The 21,669-nt window shown below is 40.2% G+C and overlaps 1 protein-coding gene across 2 annotated transcripts in view; it reads right to left on the bottom strand.

Annotated features, from left to right (window-relative positions):
• Nucleotides 1–21,669, bottom strand: part of neto1l (neuropilin (NRP) and tolloid (TLL)-like 1, like) — a 59,835-nt gene that overhangs the window by 37,758 nt on the left and 408 nt on the right. For both annotated transcript variants that reach the window (XM_034560382.1, XM_034560383.1), the window contains exons 2-4: nt 21,110–21,166; nt 20,869–21,003; nt 20,246–20,494 (exon numbers count right to left, since the gene is read on the bottom strand). In XM_034560382.1, coding sequence (XP_034416273.1) covers nt 20,246–20,494; nt 20,869–21,003; nt 21,110–21,166 — 441 coding nt within the window. The remainder of the gene's footprint in view (nt 1–20,245; nt 20,495–20,868; nt 21,004–21,109; nt 21,167–21,669) is intronic.

Genomic DNA, 21,669 nt, shown 5'->3' with positions numbered 1-21,669 from the left:
ACACATGCCTGGCATCACGTCATGCTTACATTCACACTTCAACCCACACATCTCATGTTTATGGACTTGGGCCTGCAGTATGCTTATATGCACACAAAACGTGGTACTGCAAAATATAGTTTCCAGAGAAGAAAATGCTGCACATAATAATAATTTTAAAAAACATTCGCAGCAACTCTACGGATCTGTGTAAGAATATCTTTCAACTTAAATATTGCAGATCTATTTCTGATCACTTAGTCTGCAATTCGTGTATATCCAGTGCCTAACAAATGAAATGCCAGTTTTCTTTAGTTTTTTTAATGTTTCCAATGATTTAAATATTTCTTGATTTAAATCATATCGCTGTCTGCTGTTTAGTTAAGATGACAATGAATAAAGCTGAATCAAAGCTGGTGAGTAGATTATAGCAACAACAAGGTTTTAAAATGACCTCCAAAACCACTTCAACTCCTCTCCATTGCCTTCATGTCTGCGTGTCCTCATATCACAGTAAGAGCAGACAGGTGTACTACAGTGTAGCACTATCACACACTTTTGTCAAAACCAGATGGCAGCTCAATATAAGCTACCGCATTATGATGATGTTGAACCTGCTTTTCTTACACACGGTTTGCAAATAATATAAATTAACTTTAAAAGTATATTCATGGCCACTTGCCTTAAGTGCCTCCAGTTCCCTGCTGTAGTAATTACTACCAAGCTCTGAGATCAAACAGATGTTCATTATTGCTCCATATGTGTCCCACTGAACAATAAAGTCCATCATGACATATTGATTAGACAAAGATATGAGTATTTTTTCACTGAAATCAACTTTCATCGCACTTTAAATTAATAACTTTATGACTTTGCATCAGCGTTATTAGGCCGCATTCAAAAGCTTATTTGCATGACATTAGTAAAGCATCTGTGAGTATTTTACAGTGCATACAGTATGCATACACTGGGGCTTTAAAATGTGTAGTGCATTAATTTACTCTACAAGTATCCATGCACAGTATATGTTTGAGTATATATTAAATGCACCCCCAGCTCTCCTTGCCTCCGCAGGGAAGATCAACAGGAGTTTAAGGTTTCTGCTCCGAGCTTCTGAAAGCACACACTAACATGTTGTGCACATCGCTGGACCTCCACTGGAAAACTATTTGAAGTTAACATCATTTATAACCTCCTCCACTGAGAGGGAGACTCATTTTATCAGTACTTACACAAGGTATGCAGGTATCTGCCGTCTGTCAGTGCAGATTCAGAGTTTCTGTGACATGCTCTCTTTCCTGCGTTTAACCGCTGGTGTGTGTGTGTGCGAGTGCGTGTGCATGTGTGTGTGTGTGTGCGTGTTTGTGCATCAGTGTCTTGTGCATCTTGTCTGTGAGGCGACTACAACAGAGCACAAAAAGTGCCAGTTGAGAAAAGCTATAGAGTACACCTTTTGTTTTTCTTCCTCCGGCTGTCATGAACATTTGCTAGCCTAACATTCATAACTATAAGTTAGACTTATTTTCTTCTTACTGTCATTGGAATTTCAAATTTGTAAGCAGACAATATTTAAAGAAAGAGTTTGTCGGAGAACTCACACAAGTAGAGCTTCACTTAAAGCTAGGGTTGGTAATTTTCTTTCACAACATTTGTTGTTGTTATATTTGTTTAACATTTACGTAACTTCTCGATGGCAAACAATAAATCAAATAATCTGACAAAATAAAAGAGAAAACTAATTTGTTATCTCTGGCGGTTGTCGGAACGTAATAAACCGGTCCAATCAGGTAACCTTGTTAATCTTTTAATTTGGCCTGAATGAAAAGATTAATCAGGCTAGCTGCCTGCCTGTCTACCTGCCTGCCTGTCTACCTGTCTCCCTGTCTCCCTGTCTACCTGCCTACCTGTCTTTCTGCCTGCCTGTCAACAGCTGTGAGTACTAACAATAGCCCTCCTCGTTCTTTACATTCATTCTAATTGGTTTATGTTCATAATAATAACTTTGGGGGAGAGGTTTTGCAGAGGGGCCTGAAGGGACTTCTGTCAGTGCTGCCAACTTTCTTGGTACATTTTGCAACTTCTGGAGCTTAAGCCCTAGCTTTAACAAGTTGCTAATTTGTGAAGAGAATTTAATTGTAAAAATGTTGTAAGACTTTTTTTAAAGTTACAGTTAGCTACAATTTGAGTTTGAAGGAGTTAAAATGTCCTCCAACCTCATTTATAAGAGTGATAGTGCTTTTTTTCCAAATAATACTCTACTTGGCAGTGGGACACTCGCCTGCCACCAGCACAATAAGAAGGCAACAGGAAGCTAGCCAAGCACTAGCTCCCAGCACTAGCTGTAGGGGTCTAAGCAGCAGGAAAGCAGTACTGCAACATAGCTTTTGCTACATGCCTGCCAGATTTGAGCATGAATAAATAAACACGATCTGTCCAATTTTCCCTCAGCCCCGAGCCTTAAACCAGAATACTTCTGACACCTGCTATGATCATTCATTATCCTTTCCTCACATGCATTATTTGTATTAAGTTAAAAATATGTGTATCTATCTTTGATGGGTTACAACGAATAAGTGAAATAAAGCCCACTTGTGCTTGACACGGCACATAGTGCCAGATGAGGAGATTACTGCTTGTTAAGCTGTTCCGACTGTGGTTCCCCCAACCAAATTACTCAACAGGTCACAGTTCGCTTGTTAGAAAACAAGGGAGCTTTCTGGGGAGAGTAAGGACGCCTAAAACACAATTTACTGCACCATCAATGGTCAAGTTTAATCGAGTTTCATCCCTGTGGAACAGTTCAGGAGTCATATGATTTTGCCATGTGCATTGTGTTTGCGACGTCATTAAAATCGTACTTACGCTCGCATTAACTGCAATTTGTAAAGTACTGCGTTCAATAATCATTTGAATTCATTACGAAGCTCCATTTCCTCCACTGCTTATTTCTTTAACGGCAGTCTAATGTCCCAAAACTGGGGTTGTGTTCACTCCTGCTGCCCAACCAGCTCCTGAGCGAAAAAACATGCCTGTGTGCCGTCTATTTATTAATCCAACAGAAATATACACTTTCCATGTGTCATTAATCATGAGGCTGCTTTAGTTGAGCATAACAAACTCATGTCACAGTAGTGCTCAGTAACACCTTGCTGAACAAAGATACACCTCAATCTGTTTACTTATCAAAAACATGTTGTGCAATCGGCGACTCACATCCTTGTGGGATGTCTTCCAGGCAGGACTACCGAGACATACAGTACAGTATGTGTGGAGCTGATGAGTACAACGTGTATCCTTCAACAGGCACCAATTATTTTAAAGTTCCTTGAAATGGAGAAATGAAAGCTTCAGATTAAAAATTCAATGAATTAAGTCATTGATTATTAAAAATAATCATGAGTTGCAACTCAGCACAAAACCGCCGCGATTCGTTAATAACAAATTTGGCAATGAAGCAGCAAAAACAAAGACATAATGCAGCAGCTTTGTGAATCATCCATAAGTAGACGCAGACCGCATCAACCAAGGCTGTTAAGAGGTGGAGGCAGGCTACAACCCGTCCACTGCAAAATGGCAGGAATAACAGGCTGACAAGCAAAGACCGGGCGAGAAAAATTGATCTCGGCTGTCGAGAAAGTGAGACAAGGAGAGAGACAGAGACATAGTTTTAGTTTTTTTCAGAGTAGAAAGAGAATAAGGAAACAGCAGAGGGTGGAGAAATGGCATGGGCTGGAGAGAAGGAAGGAAGTGAAAGAATATACACCGTTAAACAGTATCGAGTAATGTGAGAAGCAAGTGATGGGGAAAAAGACAAATGTGAAGGACTGCAAACGGTCTCAATTCAAGGCAGGGAGACAGGTGATTAGTAGTGATGTGATGACTTGAGGTGAGCACGTGTGTGTGTGTGTGTGTGTGTGTGTGTGTGTGTGTGTGTGTGTGTGTGTGTGTGTGTGTCCGCATGTGACTGCTGATGAAGGATAGCTATCGAGCTCGAAAGGGAGAAAGCCAAAGAGAGAGAAAAAGGCCACCAGTCAAGTGGTCTAGTACCATCCTGGGAGAAACAACATCTGTCTCAGCAACATAGAGAGGAGCAATCAATATCTATACAGTTAAAATGTGTGTGCATGCGCATGTCTGTCACTGGTGCATTGGCCATTGCAGTGTGCTTACACTGCACAACCGCTGTAGATGATAGAAATATAATGTTGTGAGAATGACATGTGAATGTATGCATGAGCATGTTTGTCCGGAGCGCTCCTGGATTTTTGGGGTCAATACTAATCATTTTTTCTTCTTTTTACAAACAAATACATATCTGCCAATAGTATTATTCGTAATTCTATATTCTTTAACATAAAACAATCTTAATACATATCCCATTATTGTTTGAAAAAGTAACTATTCTGGCTCTCTGGTAGACAGACTATGTATTGGTGACACTCTTTCAAAATGGCATTTCTGTTATTTACTCGACAATATACACCGATACCGATATTTCTCCAATAAGCAAACAGTCAATCTATTGATAGCTCTAGACTGAAATGCTTCAACAACTACTGGATGCATTGCAATGCAATTTTGCACAAACATTCACAGTCCTCAGCAGATGAATCCGACTTTTCCTCTGGCTCCACTAGACAATAATATCTAGACAACAATTGGATGCATTGCCTTGACATTTGGTACAGATATGTATGGTCCCCATATGATTAATCCAAATGATGATATGTAATGTAGGGCCAGCATCAGGTCGGACTCATCCTGTAAAATATCTCAACAACTAACATGCTAAACTAAGATGGTGACCATGGTAAACATTATGCTAAAGCTGCTGTGGCTGTTGACTCTCGCACACAGATATATCAACCGTATTTCCTTTTGCATTGAGGCATCATTGACATGCCTATTGTTTGACTATGTTGTTTTGTAAACACTTTTAGGAAATCATTTTAATTGATGAGGGCATTTTACATTGCTTTTCATTAAGACGGCAGTTTCCTGCTCAACTTGGCTGTAAACTGAAGCACATGGTCAATATGTCCCCTTTATCTCATCTGTAACGTCTCCTCACAGTTATTCAGCCATAAATAGGAACAATAAGGGGGGGGGGGGGCTGTAATCTCACGGCACTGCAGCTTATTACCAAATCCATTTTCTATATAGTGCGCAGTCCTAACTACAAAGCTCCATTTAAGAGTGGCAGAATATGGCATAAGATGATATGAAACTATGCAATTCAAAGTGAAGCATGCAAAAATATGTTTCTGACCAGTGGAGAAAGCAAAGTGCTATTCACATAATGGATTTTCATCCCTTACATAGGCTTACTGTGCACAGTGTCAATATTTATATATATTGTATTATATAAATATTCTTTCATTCATCACTGCCAGGGAAGTATGCCAACATTGCTCTACATCCAAATAGACATTATCACATGCACAACACACACAGATTCAGGTTCAGGATGGATTAAAGTGTGTCCACAGATATCAAAGAGATGAATATACTGTATACACACTGCATTTATTTCTGTATGTAACCTTTGAAGTCTGATATAAAATAGGGAGAAACACTGATCTCCCCGAGAGAATAACCCTGTTGGTCAGATTCACTGCAATCTGTTTCTCAATGTGTGTCAGGGGGAATTAGGACCCCTGAATGAGAAATCAAATCACACAGCATTTCCTTTCATCCTCTCTTGAATCGATAGCATGTCATAAAGTATGTTGGAGCAGGCCTCGCAGCATTCTGGCATAATTTACCGAAAAGGATGACCGCTTCTTCATTCTTTCACACAGTTTCAAATAGAGAGGAGCTTCTTACGACACCTTTGAGCTTCGACTACCTGGAATTTACAGTTTTATCACAGTCAAATTGACATGCTGGGATTAGACCTTCATCAGTATTTGTCCTGACAATGCAAACATTTCCGTCATCTAATTTAGCCAATTTAGGCTCTCCGCTGTATGGGTGTTTGATGGATGTCCAGAGTAGTTGGCAGTGGAGTGGAGACTACGCTTTGATGTTCAGGCCCAGACTGTTAGAGTATTCAGGTTGACTTTGATAAACCCCATTAGTGTGTCACTATCTCTCCCTCTCCCACTCTCTCTTTCTCCTACACATTTAAAAAGCTATGAGCCTCAGAAGGAGGGCAAAAATACAAGGTTGCTCTGGCACCGCATAAAAACCTGAAAAAGAGAGCCAGGAAGTGAATGACGAAGAAGATAATTAACCGTCATTTGCTTACAGGAAGGGGAGGCAAATTGATTGAGATGACTCAGAATGAATCTTTAAAAAAATCTAATGGCGCAGGGTTTGTTATCAAAGATTTACATATGCAATTTCAGGCTTTAGTCACCATAAAAGATTGAGAGATGTGTATCTCCACATCACTGGAGACAGCTGGTTCTTTGAATGTGCGAGCAGAGCTGCAGTGGGTGAACATTAGCTGGATCATAAAAAAATGAATTATTCGTCAAGAAGTGTGGCGGAGGTCGTACTCTACATGCACGGCAACGCAACGCCCCAGTCACCACTCGCCACTATCTAAATTGAAAAGAGTATTTATACCAACTTAGGGATCAGAAGTTAATGGAAGCAGTCATGCATCAATTGAGTTACATAAAAATGTCCGTTGGAAACGGGTGAGATAACTACACCCTTTTAAAAGATTTTTTATTTTCTCAAATTGGCTTTTTGTGTCTGATCGAGGGAGTGTGTGAGTATGTGTGAGTGTGTGTGGGGGGTTGAATGCACATTACTGTGAGAGTTTTAATCAGACATCAGAAGGGGTATTAACGGGAATATGTGCTAAAAGAGTTGGATCAAATAAAGATCTCACTCCAATGTAATGAAACGCTGCTCTTGGTGAGCCGCTAATCACATTTCCGGCCAAGTTGCAGCACAGATTGCTCAAAGCAACAAAAAAAAAGAAGGGTGCAATGACAGAGGTGGGAACGTGATTAAGACGGAGTTTACACTGTCCCTCAGTTACTAAATATGTAATGAAACCTTTGGCACAAAAGACAGGCTCACTGGTGGATTTACACTGCCCTCATGTAAACTCTTCTCACTCTGTATCTAATGCCTCGCTTATAATCCCATCCGTTATTTTACTATCATTACTGTTGCTTCGCACATCTGAACCCCAGGCAAACTTGCCTCGAGCTGATGAAATCCCTCTCACATTTAATGAAATGAAATGAAAAAGCCCAATCCCAATCAGGAATGCACAAGAACACCCAAAAGAGAACACAAGCTGTGCCAAAAACAACTAACACAACGTTCACTGTCAAACTCTTTTTACTAAAGTAAGGCAGCAGAGGCTTATTTCATTTAAAAACTCCAACAACTAAATTGCCAACTCAACATTAGGCACCATTGCTGTGGATCATATCATAATTTCATCTGCACTTCCTGCTGAACATGGCAATAATGTTTGCCACTTATGGATTTACCCTTTAAACAACACTTTATAAAGGGCACATAGAAGATTGAGTTCTTGGCAGTGTATCTTAGACTTGGCTGCACAGATTGACAAATGCAACTGACGCTGTGGGAAGCCAGTTAGGGATCATGCACTTGCCGCTACACTATAGCAACTCCTGCAGGTTGGTTGAGGTGCCTCCTTGTAGGAGACGGTGGTATCTTGATGGTGTAATCCTACTTCTGTACTCAAAATTAGTGGAGCTTTGTTCGTGGCTTTTCTTCAATAAAACAAATCCACTGACTGTATACTGCGCTATAGTCCCGGTCTGGCGCACCCGATCACAAAAGTCGCAAATGTAACCACAGCCATAGACTCAAAGGCGTGGGGGCGTCAACCAATTATGTTTGTTTTAATATTCTTGGGAAATGGAAGCACAGCTGTTTTTTACGCCAACTCAACTCTGTAAAAGCACTTTAAAAACGAGTTGAAAAAATCCTGTGGTTGCTGCTTCCCAATTCAATATGACAGAGCTTCAACAAGCTACAATCCCTGTAAACACAGGAAATGTACTACTTCAGTGCAACCAATCAGAACTGAGTATATGCAACTAACACGCCTGCCAGCTTCAGGCCTTTGAGAGGCAAGAGGGAGGCCTTCGTTAAGAGGAAAACAGTATACATGCTTTGCAACTAAGCACTAAAAGGCCAGATTTCTTAAAATTCATCTTTGTGTCAGCCAGAAGGGCGAAACAACAGATGTTTGACAAGTGGCGTGTCAAGAGATCCACCGCTAGAAGCTAAAACCTCACTCCAGAGGTAGTGCCACCAGCAAATTAATATTTAAACCATGCCAAAGCCATGCTCTCCACACACTCAATTTAAGCATTTCCACTCAGCTCTTTCTGGCACAATCTAAGTTTCCACAAAGCCTTCCCTCTTCAGAGGCAGAGCACAATAAAATCAATGACTCTGACTTACCTGCTGATCAGTCCATCTCTCCGATAAACAACAAACACACAATTCTTTTTAGGTGGCTGTAAACCTAATCCCACCAGCATCTCCTACCTCCCACTTTTCTGATTAGTGGTCTGATTAGATTCTGTTTCAGGTCGTCTTACCTTGGCAGTGGAGATTAGTTCATGGATGTGTGATCACAAACATATCCTCCGTGCTTGTGGTCTTTTTTCGATGGAACTATTTGGGTAGCATTTTGCTCCACAGCAAACACCCAAGTCGAGCACATCAAATCATCAATCATTTGAAATGATAAGTGAAGTTAATTTGGCACAAAGACAAATTATTTCCTACTCAATCAGAAGGTAAAGTTGAGAGACTTTTAAAATACTAAGAAATAAAGAGTTGCCCAGAGGGTCCAACAGATTGAACCTAATCTTTTCGTATTCAAGAAAAAGAAAATTATGTCCTTGTGGCACACGACTATCTAGGGAAGAGTTGGTGATTTCAATCTCACTTGAATTCTACATTTTGCCAGAAGAGCTCCGAAAGGATTATGCCTGAATATTTAAGATTGCTGTACATGGCAAGGGTGGTTATGAATAAGTATTTGCAAGGAAACAGAAGAAAAAAATGCATTTCTTACAAACATAACCATTTGTACAGCCAGTATACAGTACATACCAAGATTCAACGTCACTTCTACGTACCAAATAAAAAGGATTTTTTGATCTAAGGGCCCAGATCTAGCTGCTCAGTGGATTGTGAGCTTGTGGATTAGGAAAAGCATACAGATATGAGTAGTTTCCTGCAACTAGAATCCAGCTCAACTTGTAATATATTCTTTGCACATAAGGACACAAAAATAGAGCAGCCTTGTATTTTCCATGTGCATGACTCCATATACTGTAGTGACAAGTTAGCAGTTTTTAAAAAATTACTTTTTCCAATAGTGAACTCAACTGTTTATATGTACACAAACAGACTCAGCATGGGTGATCATTGCAAGATGTTGAATCTGCAGATTTTCGAGAAAACCGATTCAGACTCAGCTATTATTGAGTGTCAGCCAAGAATACTTCTGTCCTGTGCAATATTACAATCTTATAAAAGTTGTGCTACTATAAACCTGACTATCGAGAATTATAACCCAATATATATGACATAAATGTGCTGAATGGATGAATATCAAACTGAAGGATTTCCAAAAACAATTTGAAGCACCTGCTTCAGATCTGCCATTTCATTACCGGTATATAGAATAGTGCATGCATGAAAGATAAAGTCAGTGTTTGTATAACATTTTTAATCCTAGAGATATAAAGCCTCTTACACAGAAAAAACGTTTTCTAGTATTGTATTTTTCAGCCACAACAATCTAAGCATACAGAGCATAAGCTGCAATAAGCAGCTTCAAGGCTGTTTATAAGGAAGTGCAGAAATGTGTGTCTGTGTATCATGAGGAGTCGTATGCATGTTAGGAATAGAGGCTTATTAGTGGCCACAAGGTAAAAGCCAATTGGCATCCTTTTACAGATGGTGTCGGCTCAATGAATATTCAGATAGAAGCAGAGCCTTGAGGGGACATGGAGCAGTCCCAATCTTTTATCAGACTGGCGAGGACACAGTGTGGCCATTACCTATTCACAGCAATCCAAATCTCTCTTTGTATCGCTGGATTCTTCTATCTTTTATCATTCTTTGTCTCTTTGCATCGATCATATACTGTATAGTACGTAGAAGCAGTATACTCTTTCTCCACATCAGCTGTACATTTTCCAGCGTAGGGGGATAATGAAAGCCAGCAACGGTGGGTGGCCATGTGCGTCGCATTGTATAGGGGTGCTGTGATTAATCAAGCTTGCCGAATGGAAAATGAAATGCCAGCAAGGCCATGCTGTTCAGCAGGCTGTTAGTGTTTGTTTGAGAGAGAAGAGAGAGATGAACACACATGATCGACTTCCTGACCTTTCCAGGTCCTTGCACTCGGCAATCTACCAGAATGACTTCAGACGTCCAATGGAAGACGATGGTCTTAATTGACTTGCTGGGCTCCATTGGTGTACAGTCAGTGGTCTGAGAAGGAAATAAAAATGTTCTCTCGCACCCTCCTGTACCTCAATTATCACAGATGGATGAGCAATTTGAGCTTTGAGAAGGATGAACGGAGACAAAATGTGCAAGAGAAGCTGATGGAAACCAACACCTCACTAAGAACATGTTTATGTTTGTGGCGCTGTCATCTTAAGAGTTCATTCAGTTCTCTAGACTCGAGGTTTCCGAGCAAATTGAAGTGAAACAACTGCGAAGAACATCGCGCAATCTGTTTCACACCCCCAAAAAACCAAATGTCACGAGCACATTCAGGACCACAAACAGTAAACATTCACATTGAAACTGGTCTTTGCTGTAGTAGCTGTTAAGCAGCCCAGAAGCTCACATAATGGATCCTCTGGGTGCAATATTAATCCTTCAAACGGACGGGTGGTGAAGTGGTGGAAAGCAGTACAACCAAGCAGGTCTTTCTAGAGGAAATTTAGCCGTGGCCTACTTCAACATTCTGCCATTATGGTTATGAACGAGCAGGCATCAATTCAACCACCTCTCCACACCCTGCACCCTGCACTGATACAGACTATTCTGTTCAGCCCTGTACACATATTTTGTTCCATTATTATTACAGTGATTCTGTCTTCCTTGGTTGAACCTAGGGAAAACCTATAATAAATTAAATATGATGGACTCAGGACCTGAATTAGTTTTTAAACCATAAACCACTTGCCATTGTTTTTCCATAAGCCTATCAAATGGTAATGGTATGCATTAACCCTCCACTACAGTCCCAACAGCATGTGACCCAAGCTGCACTTTCAATTCATGAAATGTACCATCAACTCATTTTATTATCATTTCCTATATGGGAGTATTATATATTGTTGTGGGCGTATGTTATAATCTACAAATATTATATTATTCTGAAATGTTTTGAGGATTACTCAAATTCCACATTTCATAATCCCATCATGGTTTTACCCTCCTTAGTTGTTGAACGTTGACATAATTCTCATACTGGCTATACAAAAGCGTGCCATTACCTATTAGATTACCTTGATGCCAAATGTGATCTAGCTCCCTTCGGAATCAGACATTTGCTCTGAGATGATAAGCTGGGAATGCAAAGTCCAATCTACTGCCATAAAGAATATCAGAAAATAATGGAGAAACATGTAGGTAAAGAAAACAGACCATCACTCAAACTCCTTTTGAGGCAGTTATTAGACTTTTTCTCCTAGTATGTTAATACAGGAACTCCCTAAGGAAGCATTCTGATAAGATGAAGATGAAAACAAACGCAAAACCCGCCGAGCGTGGAAAGCAATCTGCTCTACGACATCCTTCGGAAATCAGAGGTTCAAATCAGGAGCGATGAGCAAACAAAACATTCACCTTCCAAAAATGAAAAGACCTTTTCAATCAACTCGAGAGAATAATTCTCCAAGACGTTTGAGGCCTTAATGTGTTCCGCAATAAAACACACAGTTCAATCTCACTGCTGCCTAATCCAGCATAATGGAGAGAGTCAGGCTCTCAGCATGACAGCCAAGGATCCACCACGGTGATAGGCTAATGAAACAAAGAGCCCTAGGCGAGCTGTTATGCCTACCGAGCAAGGGGGAAACACACTTAGAACAATCCAGCTAATTTACAATGCAGTTCTGAGAGCAAAAGACCATATGGATCATGTGTACAATGTAGCAAACACGGTGTGAATACACAATAGGTCGCTCTATTGTCGACGTAGCACAGGATGGACACTGGGGTTTGAATAGGAAGGCAGCCAAGATTGTGTTACGGATTGGAGAGATGCATGGTGTCGACAAACACACACACGTTCCAGCATACTGTAGGTACACAAGGGTATTGATACGTATGGTGAGTGCAGTCAGTCGATACACACGCACACACACACACACAACCCCTTCAATCCAATCCCCAAACCAGGCCACAAACAAATACAGCCCCACGCCCAGCATGGTTTGTGTCGTCTGCAGTCTTCCAGCAACAACAAAACGGCGCCCTGACCCCCAAAGCATCTGTAACTGAACAGCAGGCCTGTGTAACAAACTACCACAGAGAGTAGAAGCAGGAGACAGGCTGAGCCGCTGATTGATCTGCAGGGTAATTGGCTGGGAGCAGCTGAAACAGCCAAAGGGCGTAAATATCAGCTGTCCCGTTGTATAGTGAGTTTAGCTCCACGGGGCGATAAACTCTGAATGGTTGTCCCCTGAGTGAAGGCTTGTAGTCTGATAAGCTGGTGAACATTTTGTGCCGGGACTTCTCTGCTGAGCAGGATAGATCAAGGTGTGATGTCGCATAAGACCGAAGGAGAAAGAAAAGGTGCAGGCACACCAGGAAGGGGTGGAGCGAAATTCATCCAGGCGTGTTTGTCAAGTGTGTGTTAATGCAATGACATTTAAATTGTATGATTTTGCAAGACAATTTTACAGTTTTAAATGCTAGTGAGTAAGTCTTAATGCCTGGTTTATGCTTAAAGGACAATTCCAGTTACTTACAACTTAAAATATATTTATTTTTTCCAAAGTCTGATCCATCTTTTTAATGGATCTTTATTGCAGAACATTTTAAGTTCAAGGTTAAATCATGGCCAAAGCTATAAAAAATAGGAACCAGGTTGTAAAAAACTGGAACTATCCTTTACTGCGGATATTTTGCGGGTTGCTTAGCTGAATCTCCTGCAGCACCACAGAAAGCATGTTAAACATGTATGCCAATGTGAATGAATGGGACATCTTGTTTCACATGGATCTGGTGCATAATACGAAGTGAGCATGAGCCATGCATGTCAGGGAGACCGGCAAGGAGAGAAGAAAAGAGGTAGTGTGAGCTGAAAAAAGGAGAGACAGAGAGATGAGTTTGAAGAGCGAGGGTGAGACCGTCCTCTCCCACAGCTGCAAGAGGTGTGCCTGCAATGCTAACTGACTCCATCCATCTCCTTCTGCTAAAACAGAGGCAGTGTCGAGGGGTGGATGTCTTCAGCTGAGCTCAAACGTAGCAACCGTCAGTCTTCCTCGCTCACATTGGAGCACAGGAGATTCTTTAGGAAATGAGATTGATGTGGCAGCCGGAACTCAAAAAACACAAAGTTAAGAGGACGGGAAAAAAACAAAAGAGATGGCCTGTTCTCCAAACACAGGTCTGTCTAGGCCGATATCAACTTCCTTTTTGTTTTTAAAATGAAATGAGTCATCTGAAGAATAAGCAGAGACCTGCATCATTTCTTCAGTTTATTGCGTTACACATGAGGAGTATACTTGCGCTGTGAGTAATGTACACCTACACATTTTCGCAGTAGAGAAAAGACAGACCCATAACAATCAGAAAAACAGTCGGCAGCGCCAAAGCATCAGGAAGAAGACTCCCATAGAATGTGTTTGAACTACAGGGAGCACTGAGAAAAGTAAGCAATATGGCAACATATTGGGAGGCTTTTTTGTTGATTTACGAGTGACTTCATGCAAGCAGCTCATTCAGGCAAACACACTCTTCACTGAGAACTTGGGAAAACAGAAGAAAGTGCACCACAAGAGATTTCTCTCATGAATTTCATCTACCTTTCCTCTGTGCACCTTTGTGAGTCTGAAGTGAAATGGAAAATGAAATTTTACTCCCAGTGCCTGAGGTGCTATAGCAGTGTGGGACAAAGGCTTTATTGGATTTAGCTTGAGATATATCGCAGTAGAAAGTGTCACAATTTCCAGTTTAACTATGAGACATCTATTTGTACATCTGTCATGATTCTGCAACTGCATGATTTTGTTTCTCACCTAAAACATATTAAGAGGTAGTTTAGAAAAGATTTGAAATTTCCATGTCAGAAGCAAAAACCAGTCACAGCCCAGCAATTACCAAGCCCCCCCCCCCCCCATCAATCAAATTTGATATGTGTATATGTTTGACTTCTTTTGCTTATTTACCCAAATCTTGACAGAAAAAAACTCTGCATCTTCGGAATAAACACTCTAACGCTCATCATCTCCTTGGCCAAATTCTGTCTCACCTTGCATAGGATGGAGAGCATGTTCAATTACAGTAGATGATAACTATCATGATTTATGATATGCCTAGTGCCAATATGTTAAATGTCAGGGTATTTGGGGACTTCAGTGGATGCAATTGAACAAAAAGGTGACTCAAACATTTAAATGTCGGGTGTTGCCATTGGGAAATGACTTTGGAGGCAGATGTGAAACTGGGAAGTTGAATGGTGCTGCTGAAGTCCGTTCCCTCCAAAACAATCAAAACAGTCAATCTCTACGGTTCAATTTTCCATTTTCAGCCCATCTAGGTTCAATCTCATGGCCCTGTCTCCTTTGTGATAGGCCCATATATCCTATTCCAGCAATAATCTTAAATGTAATTTGTCTCATTTCATATCAAATTGATTCTCAGTCCAGTTGGAGCTTGGTTGGGGCAATAAGCAGCTTAGATCAATCAGTGCCATCTGGATCAGAAATATTGATAGAAGAAAACATACAGTGGCAGTGCTATTGAAGGTGTCTCAGGTATTATGCGGCTAAATGGGATGCTGACCAGCTTTCATTTGACTATTTCTTTCCACGTGGGGAAAAATAGGACATTTTTATTTTATGTTTTTTTTAAATATTATATGAGTTTGTGTTTAGCACAAATTAGCATAATATTCACATTTAAACTACAAATGTTTGAGATAAAGTCCAGGGAATGTTATCAAGCATTTACTACCGTCAACTCCTAATATGATATATATATATATATATATATATATATATATATATATATATATATATATATATATATTTGTGTAGTTCTGGGTATTACATTTATATATATATATATATATATATATATATATATATATATATATATATATATATATAAATGTAATACCATATATATATAAATGTAATACCCAGAACTACACAAATTCGAATTTCATTTTTAAATGTATGGACACAAGAAGTCGCTGAAGACTTAATGGGCAACATTTTTCAATAAAGCAACAGTTTTAGTCCTTGGGTCAAGGAGATGCACATATACTGCCCGAGTGTCCAAAGAGCAGCATCTTTCTCACCACAAGGTCTTGGTTTTGCACACATCCAGTGATCAGAGTGCACAAGCAAGAAGGGGAGAGCATGCAGCTTTTATTTGCTTTGGTTTTGGCTTAAGGTGCTGAAACACCACTTAATCTCCCAGTCCACAGGGCTCTAAAGTCACAGTGCCTAAGGACGACCCAAAAAGCAGAATGCTGCTCAAATCCCCTACAGAATTGCACACAGAAATATACACACATCGTGTTTTGATTTCCCTTGCTTAACATGCTGTATTCAACACTTCTACGTGCAATTTTATAGCATTTGTGAGAACATAGCGCTGCCGTTCCCAATGTCACACTTCGTCTTCTTCGCCGACCTCCAGAGATTATGGGAATATTCGGGGGGGAAAACATCATGTGTGCTATGAAGCTTGTTACTGCACCGTTAATGAGAGACAGCTTAATTTGACTCATTATGCTTTGGTTATTTTAGCAGATAGACAGTGGCCCAATATCACACTTACACCTTTGATTTGCCACTATGACAGACAGGCAGACTAGATGAAACAATAAAAAATAGAAATCATCCCAGGTTTTATTATGCAAATTCCAACACATCCTTGGCCCGGGGCTTCCAGACACATCCTACACCACTCCTCTCGTGGGTGGTTTGCTACTTGATGCCAGGCTTCCCTCACTTAATTGATTGAGCTGTCTTTTATATGTGGACTTATGGAGCAGCAGAACGCAATGACTCCTGAGATACACTTACAGTGGGCTCTGCTTGATTCTTCAAAGTGCCATTAGGATAACGTGTCACGGTTAAATGTACTGCATCGGTGCATTTTTGAAAGAGTCACTAATGGCACATCATTATGCACTTAAAGGAACAGTTTGACATTTTTTAAAACGCCTATTCACTTTTGTGCCAAGAGCAAGATGAGAAGCTTGATATCTTTTCCATATCTGGATGGAAACTATAACAACCAGTGAGTTTAGCTTAAAGCTACGACTGGAAACTGACTATGATCCCATTTACACCTGGTGTTAATATGTGATTTGTATCTGGATATTAACATACAATCCACAGGCTTTTACATTTACACCTGTATTATTAAGCGCTCTGATTACCTTATTCTTCCTGTATTGTGATCAAATCTCATTATGCTAAATATATATATATACAGTATATGCCAGTGTGTCCCTGTTTTTGAGAGGGAACATTTGCTAGCTACTGCTACTATCGTATCTTTTTTGCCAGACTTGCTTCAGCCACCCGGAAGAGGACAAGTTGGGTGAGCTTTCACTTTGCTGGAGGGGGTTTCCTCTCAAAAGAGAGGTCCTACTGTAAGGATTGGATTTATACCTGGCTTAACTTTAAGGCTTAACCTGATCCAGATGTGTGGATTTACAGCCTGCGGTACCATGCGTTTGTCCTAATCCTGATAAAATATCCAGAATGCACGCTAATGCAAGGTGTTAATGGGCAAATCTTTCTACTTAACACGCTATGTCTTGTTTGTTTAAGCCGCACAAAATTGGTGTGTGAAAATGTTTTTACTGTTTGTTTTTTGTACAAATCAAACAAAGGTTTTAGAGTTTTAGATTGATCACGTATTTGGTTACCATTTGAAGGAGCCAGGCTAGCGGTTTACAGTCTTTAACCTAAGCTAAACCAACTTGCAGCAGGCATAAGCTTTATATATACCCTCAAAGACATGTAGTGTTATTGATCTTCTCATCTAACTAAAAGATGCTAAAAAATAAACACATTTTAAGCACAAAAATAAGCACATTTTTTAAAATGTCGAATTGTTCTTTGAATGTTTTTTATATTATGATTTTTTTGGGAGCCCACATGTGTCTAGTGAACAGAGGTATTTTCCTCACTGTAGTGTAATACCCTCATTTAGTGAGGGTATTACTATTAGTGAGGGTTATAGTCACATGTGTGCGTTTAATTACTTCTGTCACACATGCAGCCTGCCAGATGGATGACATTGCCTGGTGAGTTTTTGGGGTACTGATCCACAGGCAGATCTAGTCTCATCATTGAAAGTGTGTCTTTCTAGCTGAATTAAGTAAATATGAGATAGTTGTATGTATTATTTTCAAACACATATTGGAATGGTGACAAAAACAAGCTACAATATGATAAGAAGACTGCTGTAAAAGTTATTTGACGCAAGAAAAGACCAAGCATGAGGCCTCTGGGTGTAATTTGTCTGACAAATAAATTGCGTATCACCTCATTGGGACAGACAAGTTAATTTAGTGACTGTTCTGAGTGAATCTTTAGAGACAATTACACCAGTATCTCTTACTTCCTCTGATGCCTAAAATAAATTCAATACGTAGCATCTGCAGACTTTAAGTGGTTCACTGAAGTACCTCCACATTTAATATGACTCTGGATATTTTTCAGATTCTCCTCACTGCTTGTTGATCCCCTGGCTTCTGTACTCATTAGTCATCAGGAGCACCAGGCTCGGAGAGGCCAGCATGTGGAGGAGAGGCAAGAGAGTTTTGATCTCTCCGCTCCTAAAATGACGGAGGAAAGAGAGTAAGAGGAGCTGATTCATGTCACCTTTGTTGTCTCTTTCTTCTCTTCCATTCATCAGAGGAGGGCTGTGTAAATTAGCATGGTTTTGCCGAGCAGCTGCAGATGTGAGACACTATTCAAGTATTTGAGTAACAAGTCAAGTGAATTCAGGACTTTTATCTTCTTTAATTATGTAAATCATATGCCACAGATATTTCCTATCAAGTCGAGAGGCATGGGTTTTTTCTTTCCTCTCAGCAACATTTCAATGAGACTCCCAAGAGAAGCAGGCAGAAGAAACAATTCAACTGAACATTACAGAAAAATGTAGTCTGAGTGCTTTATCTCTCACTATCAAGGAAACTATCTGGAAATAACAAATGATCTTTCATCTGTGCCGCTTGAAGTATTTTTTGTAGTGACGTTTTTTCCAAAGGCCTCCTGTACTTACATTTTTATTGAAGACATCCATTATCTGTACAGGTTATCCCTTATGTAATGTATGTGTCAACGCAAACATACAGTTATATCAAATGCTTATGATTATTAAAGAAGTAGTTTAACATCTTTAAATAGATGCATATTTGCTTCTGGCCAAAGATAAGATTTGCAGCTGGTTTGCTAGCCAGATAACGCACACACCGTTACACACAACAGTGCATTTCTAGCCGACGTATGTGCAGATAATGAATGGGCTCTTTGGGGGGCATCAAGACACTGCACTATAGGTCAAATGATGCAAAGTGAAAGTGAAGTGAAGAGTTGTTTCCAGTCTTTGTGCTAAGCTAAGCTAAGCTAACTGGCTGCTGTCAGGAGTTTCATTTTTACTGTACAGACCAGGCGACAACTTCTGGTTCTGAAAAGTGAAGCCAATGCGGAAATGCCTTAAACTTGCATTCTTTCTACTGGCCATCAGGGGGCGACTCCTCTGATTGTATAGAAGTCTATAAGAAAATGTCCCTACTTCTAACTAGATTTATTACCTCACTAAACATTGTGAACATGAGTTTATGGTCCCAATCGATAGTTTCAAGTCCTTTGCAATTCAACGTGGTGTCCATTTCGTAAATGATGGTCCCATTTCCAGTAAAATTCACCATAAAGCAGGGTATGCTTTGAGGTGTTGCGACCTTGTAAAGGTCGCTACACCAGTTGGATACGGTGTCCCTACGTCACTCCTCCGCAGTCTAAATTTGGTTATTTCTGCTCAGAGGTTGCAAAAAAACAAGATGGCGATGGCCAAAATTCAAGATGGTTTGCCTGACACTCTTGATTTTTGTGCTGATACATATTTTTTTTTTTTTCCAACTCCTTCCTGAAATAAATGAGAATAACTGACGGTTCATAATCAATTCAACAGTATTGAGCAGTATTTCTGCTTTATTCCTCAGTAGATTTCCTTCCTATTGACGGCACTTCTTCACTATTTTCCCATATAGAGCTTCACCATCCTGATATCTTGAAAACAACACACACAAAACACGCACAAACACCCACAAAGCCTTTAGAAATAAGTCCCTCTTCATCTTGATAGCTTTCATTTTAATAGACTGTCGCTAGTAGCAGGTTTTTCAGGTGAAAGATTGACGTACTGCATAAGCATTCGTCATATAAACAATGACACACTCAAATCTCTGACGGTAAAATACCACTGAAGGTACGTACAGTGGAGGTGCTTCCTGGCACTGTGCCTCTCAATGCTCAAACACACTAAAAGAATTGATAGTGTTTTTAGTCCCAGTCGATTGTATGTGAAGGAATATTAAATCGTGGTTATGATTCCTTGTCATCGACCCTCACACATCTTCAGAAATGGGATCTCAACAGAAGATGAGGCAAATTAAGAAAGCCAAGGTTTTACACACAAACCGTAACTGCCACGATTGTGTTGGACAATACCGACTAGATTGCTACGCTCTCTCGACCTCTTCCAGCTCTGTGGTTCTGCTGAACTGAAACAAAATCTGAGCTTCTTCAAATCAGTCCAGATATAGAGACAAGAGAAATAACAGCCTTGCCAGTCACAAGAGTGTCCCAGCCAATGACAGTATATTACCAATGGACATAGTGAGTGTGTGCAGACAGACAATCGATACAACTGCAAGAGGCTCCCACAAGGGCGAGTTTCCTGGATGATGTTTGTTATTCGTTTGGAGCCTTGCTGTTAGGGACCCAACACCTGGACGTGCTCACAAAGAAAGAAGTGAATTGAAGAGCAGTAAGACAAAACAGCAATGAAAACATACCTGCAGTGAAGTTGTAACTTGCTGAAAATCCCACCGCTTCCAGTTCACCATCCGTAACAAATTTTATCCACAGATATCGTCCGCTACTCCTGATATCAGGCGGGCTGTGCTGACCGCAGTACCGTCCGAGCATCGGGGAGAAGCTAAACGGTCCATCCCGAACCTCGATGTTGTCAAATTTACATTCCCAAGAGGACTCGATTGAATAGTTCTCCTCAAAGTGTAGATCAATACACTGCCTTGGCGGTGCTGGAAGACAATACAAATAATGACCACCGAGCACACAGGAGGGAGTGAAATATTAGTCGTGCTTTTATTGATGAAGGTTCAACTTGTTTCATTATCACCACGCCTACACACTCAGTACCTCAAATCCTGGATGTTAGTACATTTATCTCTAAAACACCAGATTGGTGATAAATAACGGCCTCCACATTCACTTTGGTAATTTTATTAACCTGATTGTCAGCAATGAACAATCAAATACGCCCTCGTTATGTGAAAGAAAATCCCAGCCTGTCTATTAAACAAACACATTGCCTCACTCTCTAAGGATGAACCCAGGAATGCTTTAGCTTTGTAAAATAGCTGAATCACATTGCTTTTTTAAAGACAATATTTACCTTCAAGGATGTAAACACACTCTGTGTCTGGGGGGTATTTGTTTGGGTAATTGGGAGAAGTGAAGAGCCCTCCTTCTGGTTCTTTCACCCACGTTCCACATTGACCCGCGGGCTTCACTCCAGAGTTGTTCTTCCCTAAAGATACACACAGCAAAGAAAAAAGAGAAAAAGTAAAAGATTAAAGCTTTGAAGAGAGGATTTTTTGGGAGTCAAGACACGCAGCTGTGGTAATGGGGATTACCTGATGTATCCTTCCTTGTTGCTCCAGACAACCCAAGTATGAGAAGACTTGCAACAACTGTAAGAACAGAAAGACAAATACATTTGGACTGAAGACTGTGACATGCACTTATGGGTTTTCACCTTATTTTGTGCACAGCTTAATTTCTGCTGAGGGAGATTTGAGTCAGCAACAGACACATTTCAAGATTCAATTTACATGTACTGCACATCTGCAATATGCTAATTAAACCTGTGCCTGACTGTGACCTTAGAGAATCCCCAAACAGCACACAATACCGGGGAAAAGGAATGCAATAACAGGTCATTACTGGCATATTATCAACTGATCAAACATGTTAAAAAATGCTAATGAACTCCAATTAGCTCAGAACTTAACCTATATAGGCCTGTACTGTAAATTAGTGTAAACACGTCATCTTAGTGACTCACTTAGTCTTTGTTAGCCATGAACAATAACCCCCAAAAATAATAGAAACAATGGATTCTAATGGGTAATTGTAATCGATGATAAAACCATTACTCAAATTTGACCAAAAGAATACTTTAGAAATGACCAGA

Source organism: Cyclopterus lumpus, chromosome 20, assembly GCF_009769545.1.
Source record: "Cyclopterus lumpus isolate fCycLum1 chromosome 20, fCycLum1.pri, whole genome shotgun sequence".
In the NCBI taxonomy this organism is placed as follows: Eukaryota; Metazoa; Chordata; class Actinopteri; order Perciformes; family Cyclopteridae; genus Cyclopterus; species Cyclopterus lumpus.
The sequence above is the reverse complement of the archived record's forward strand: the minus strand, read 5'-3'. Positions and strand labels throughout refer to the sequence as shown.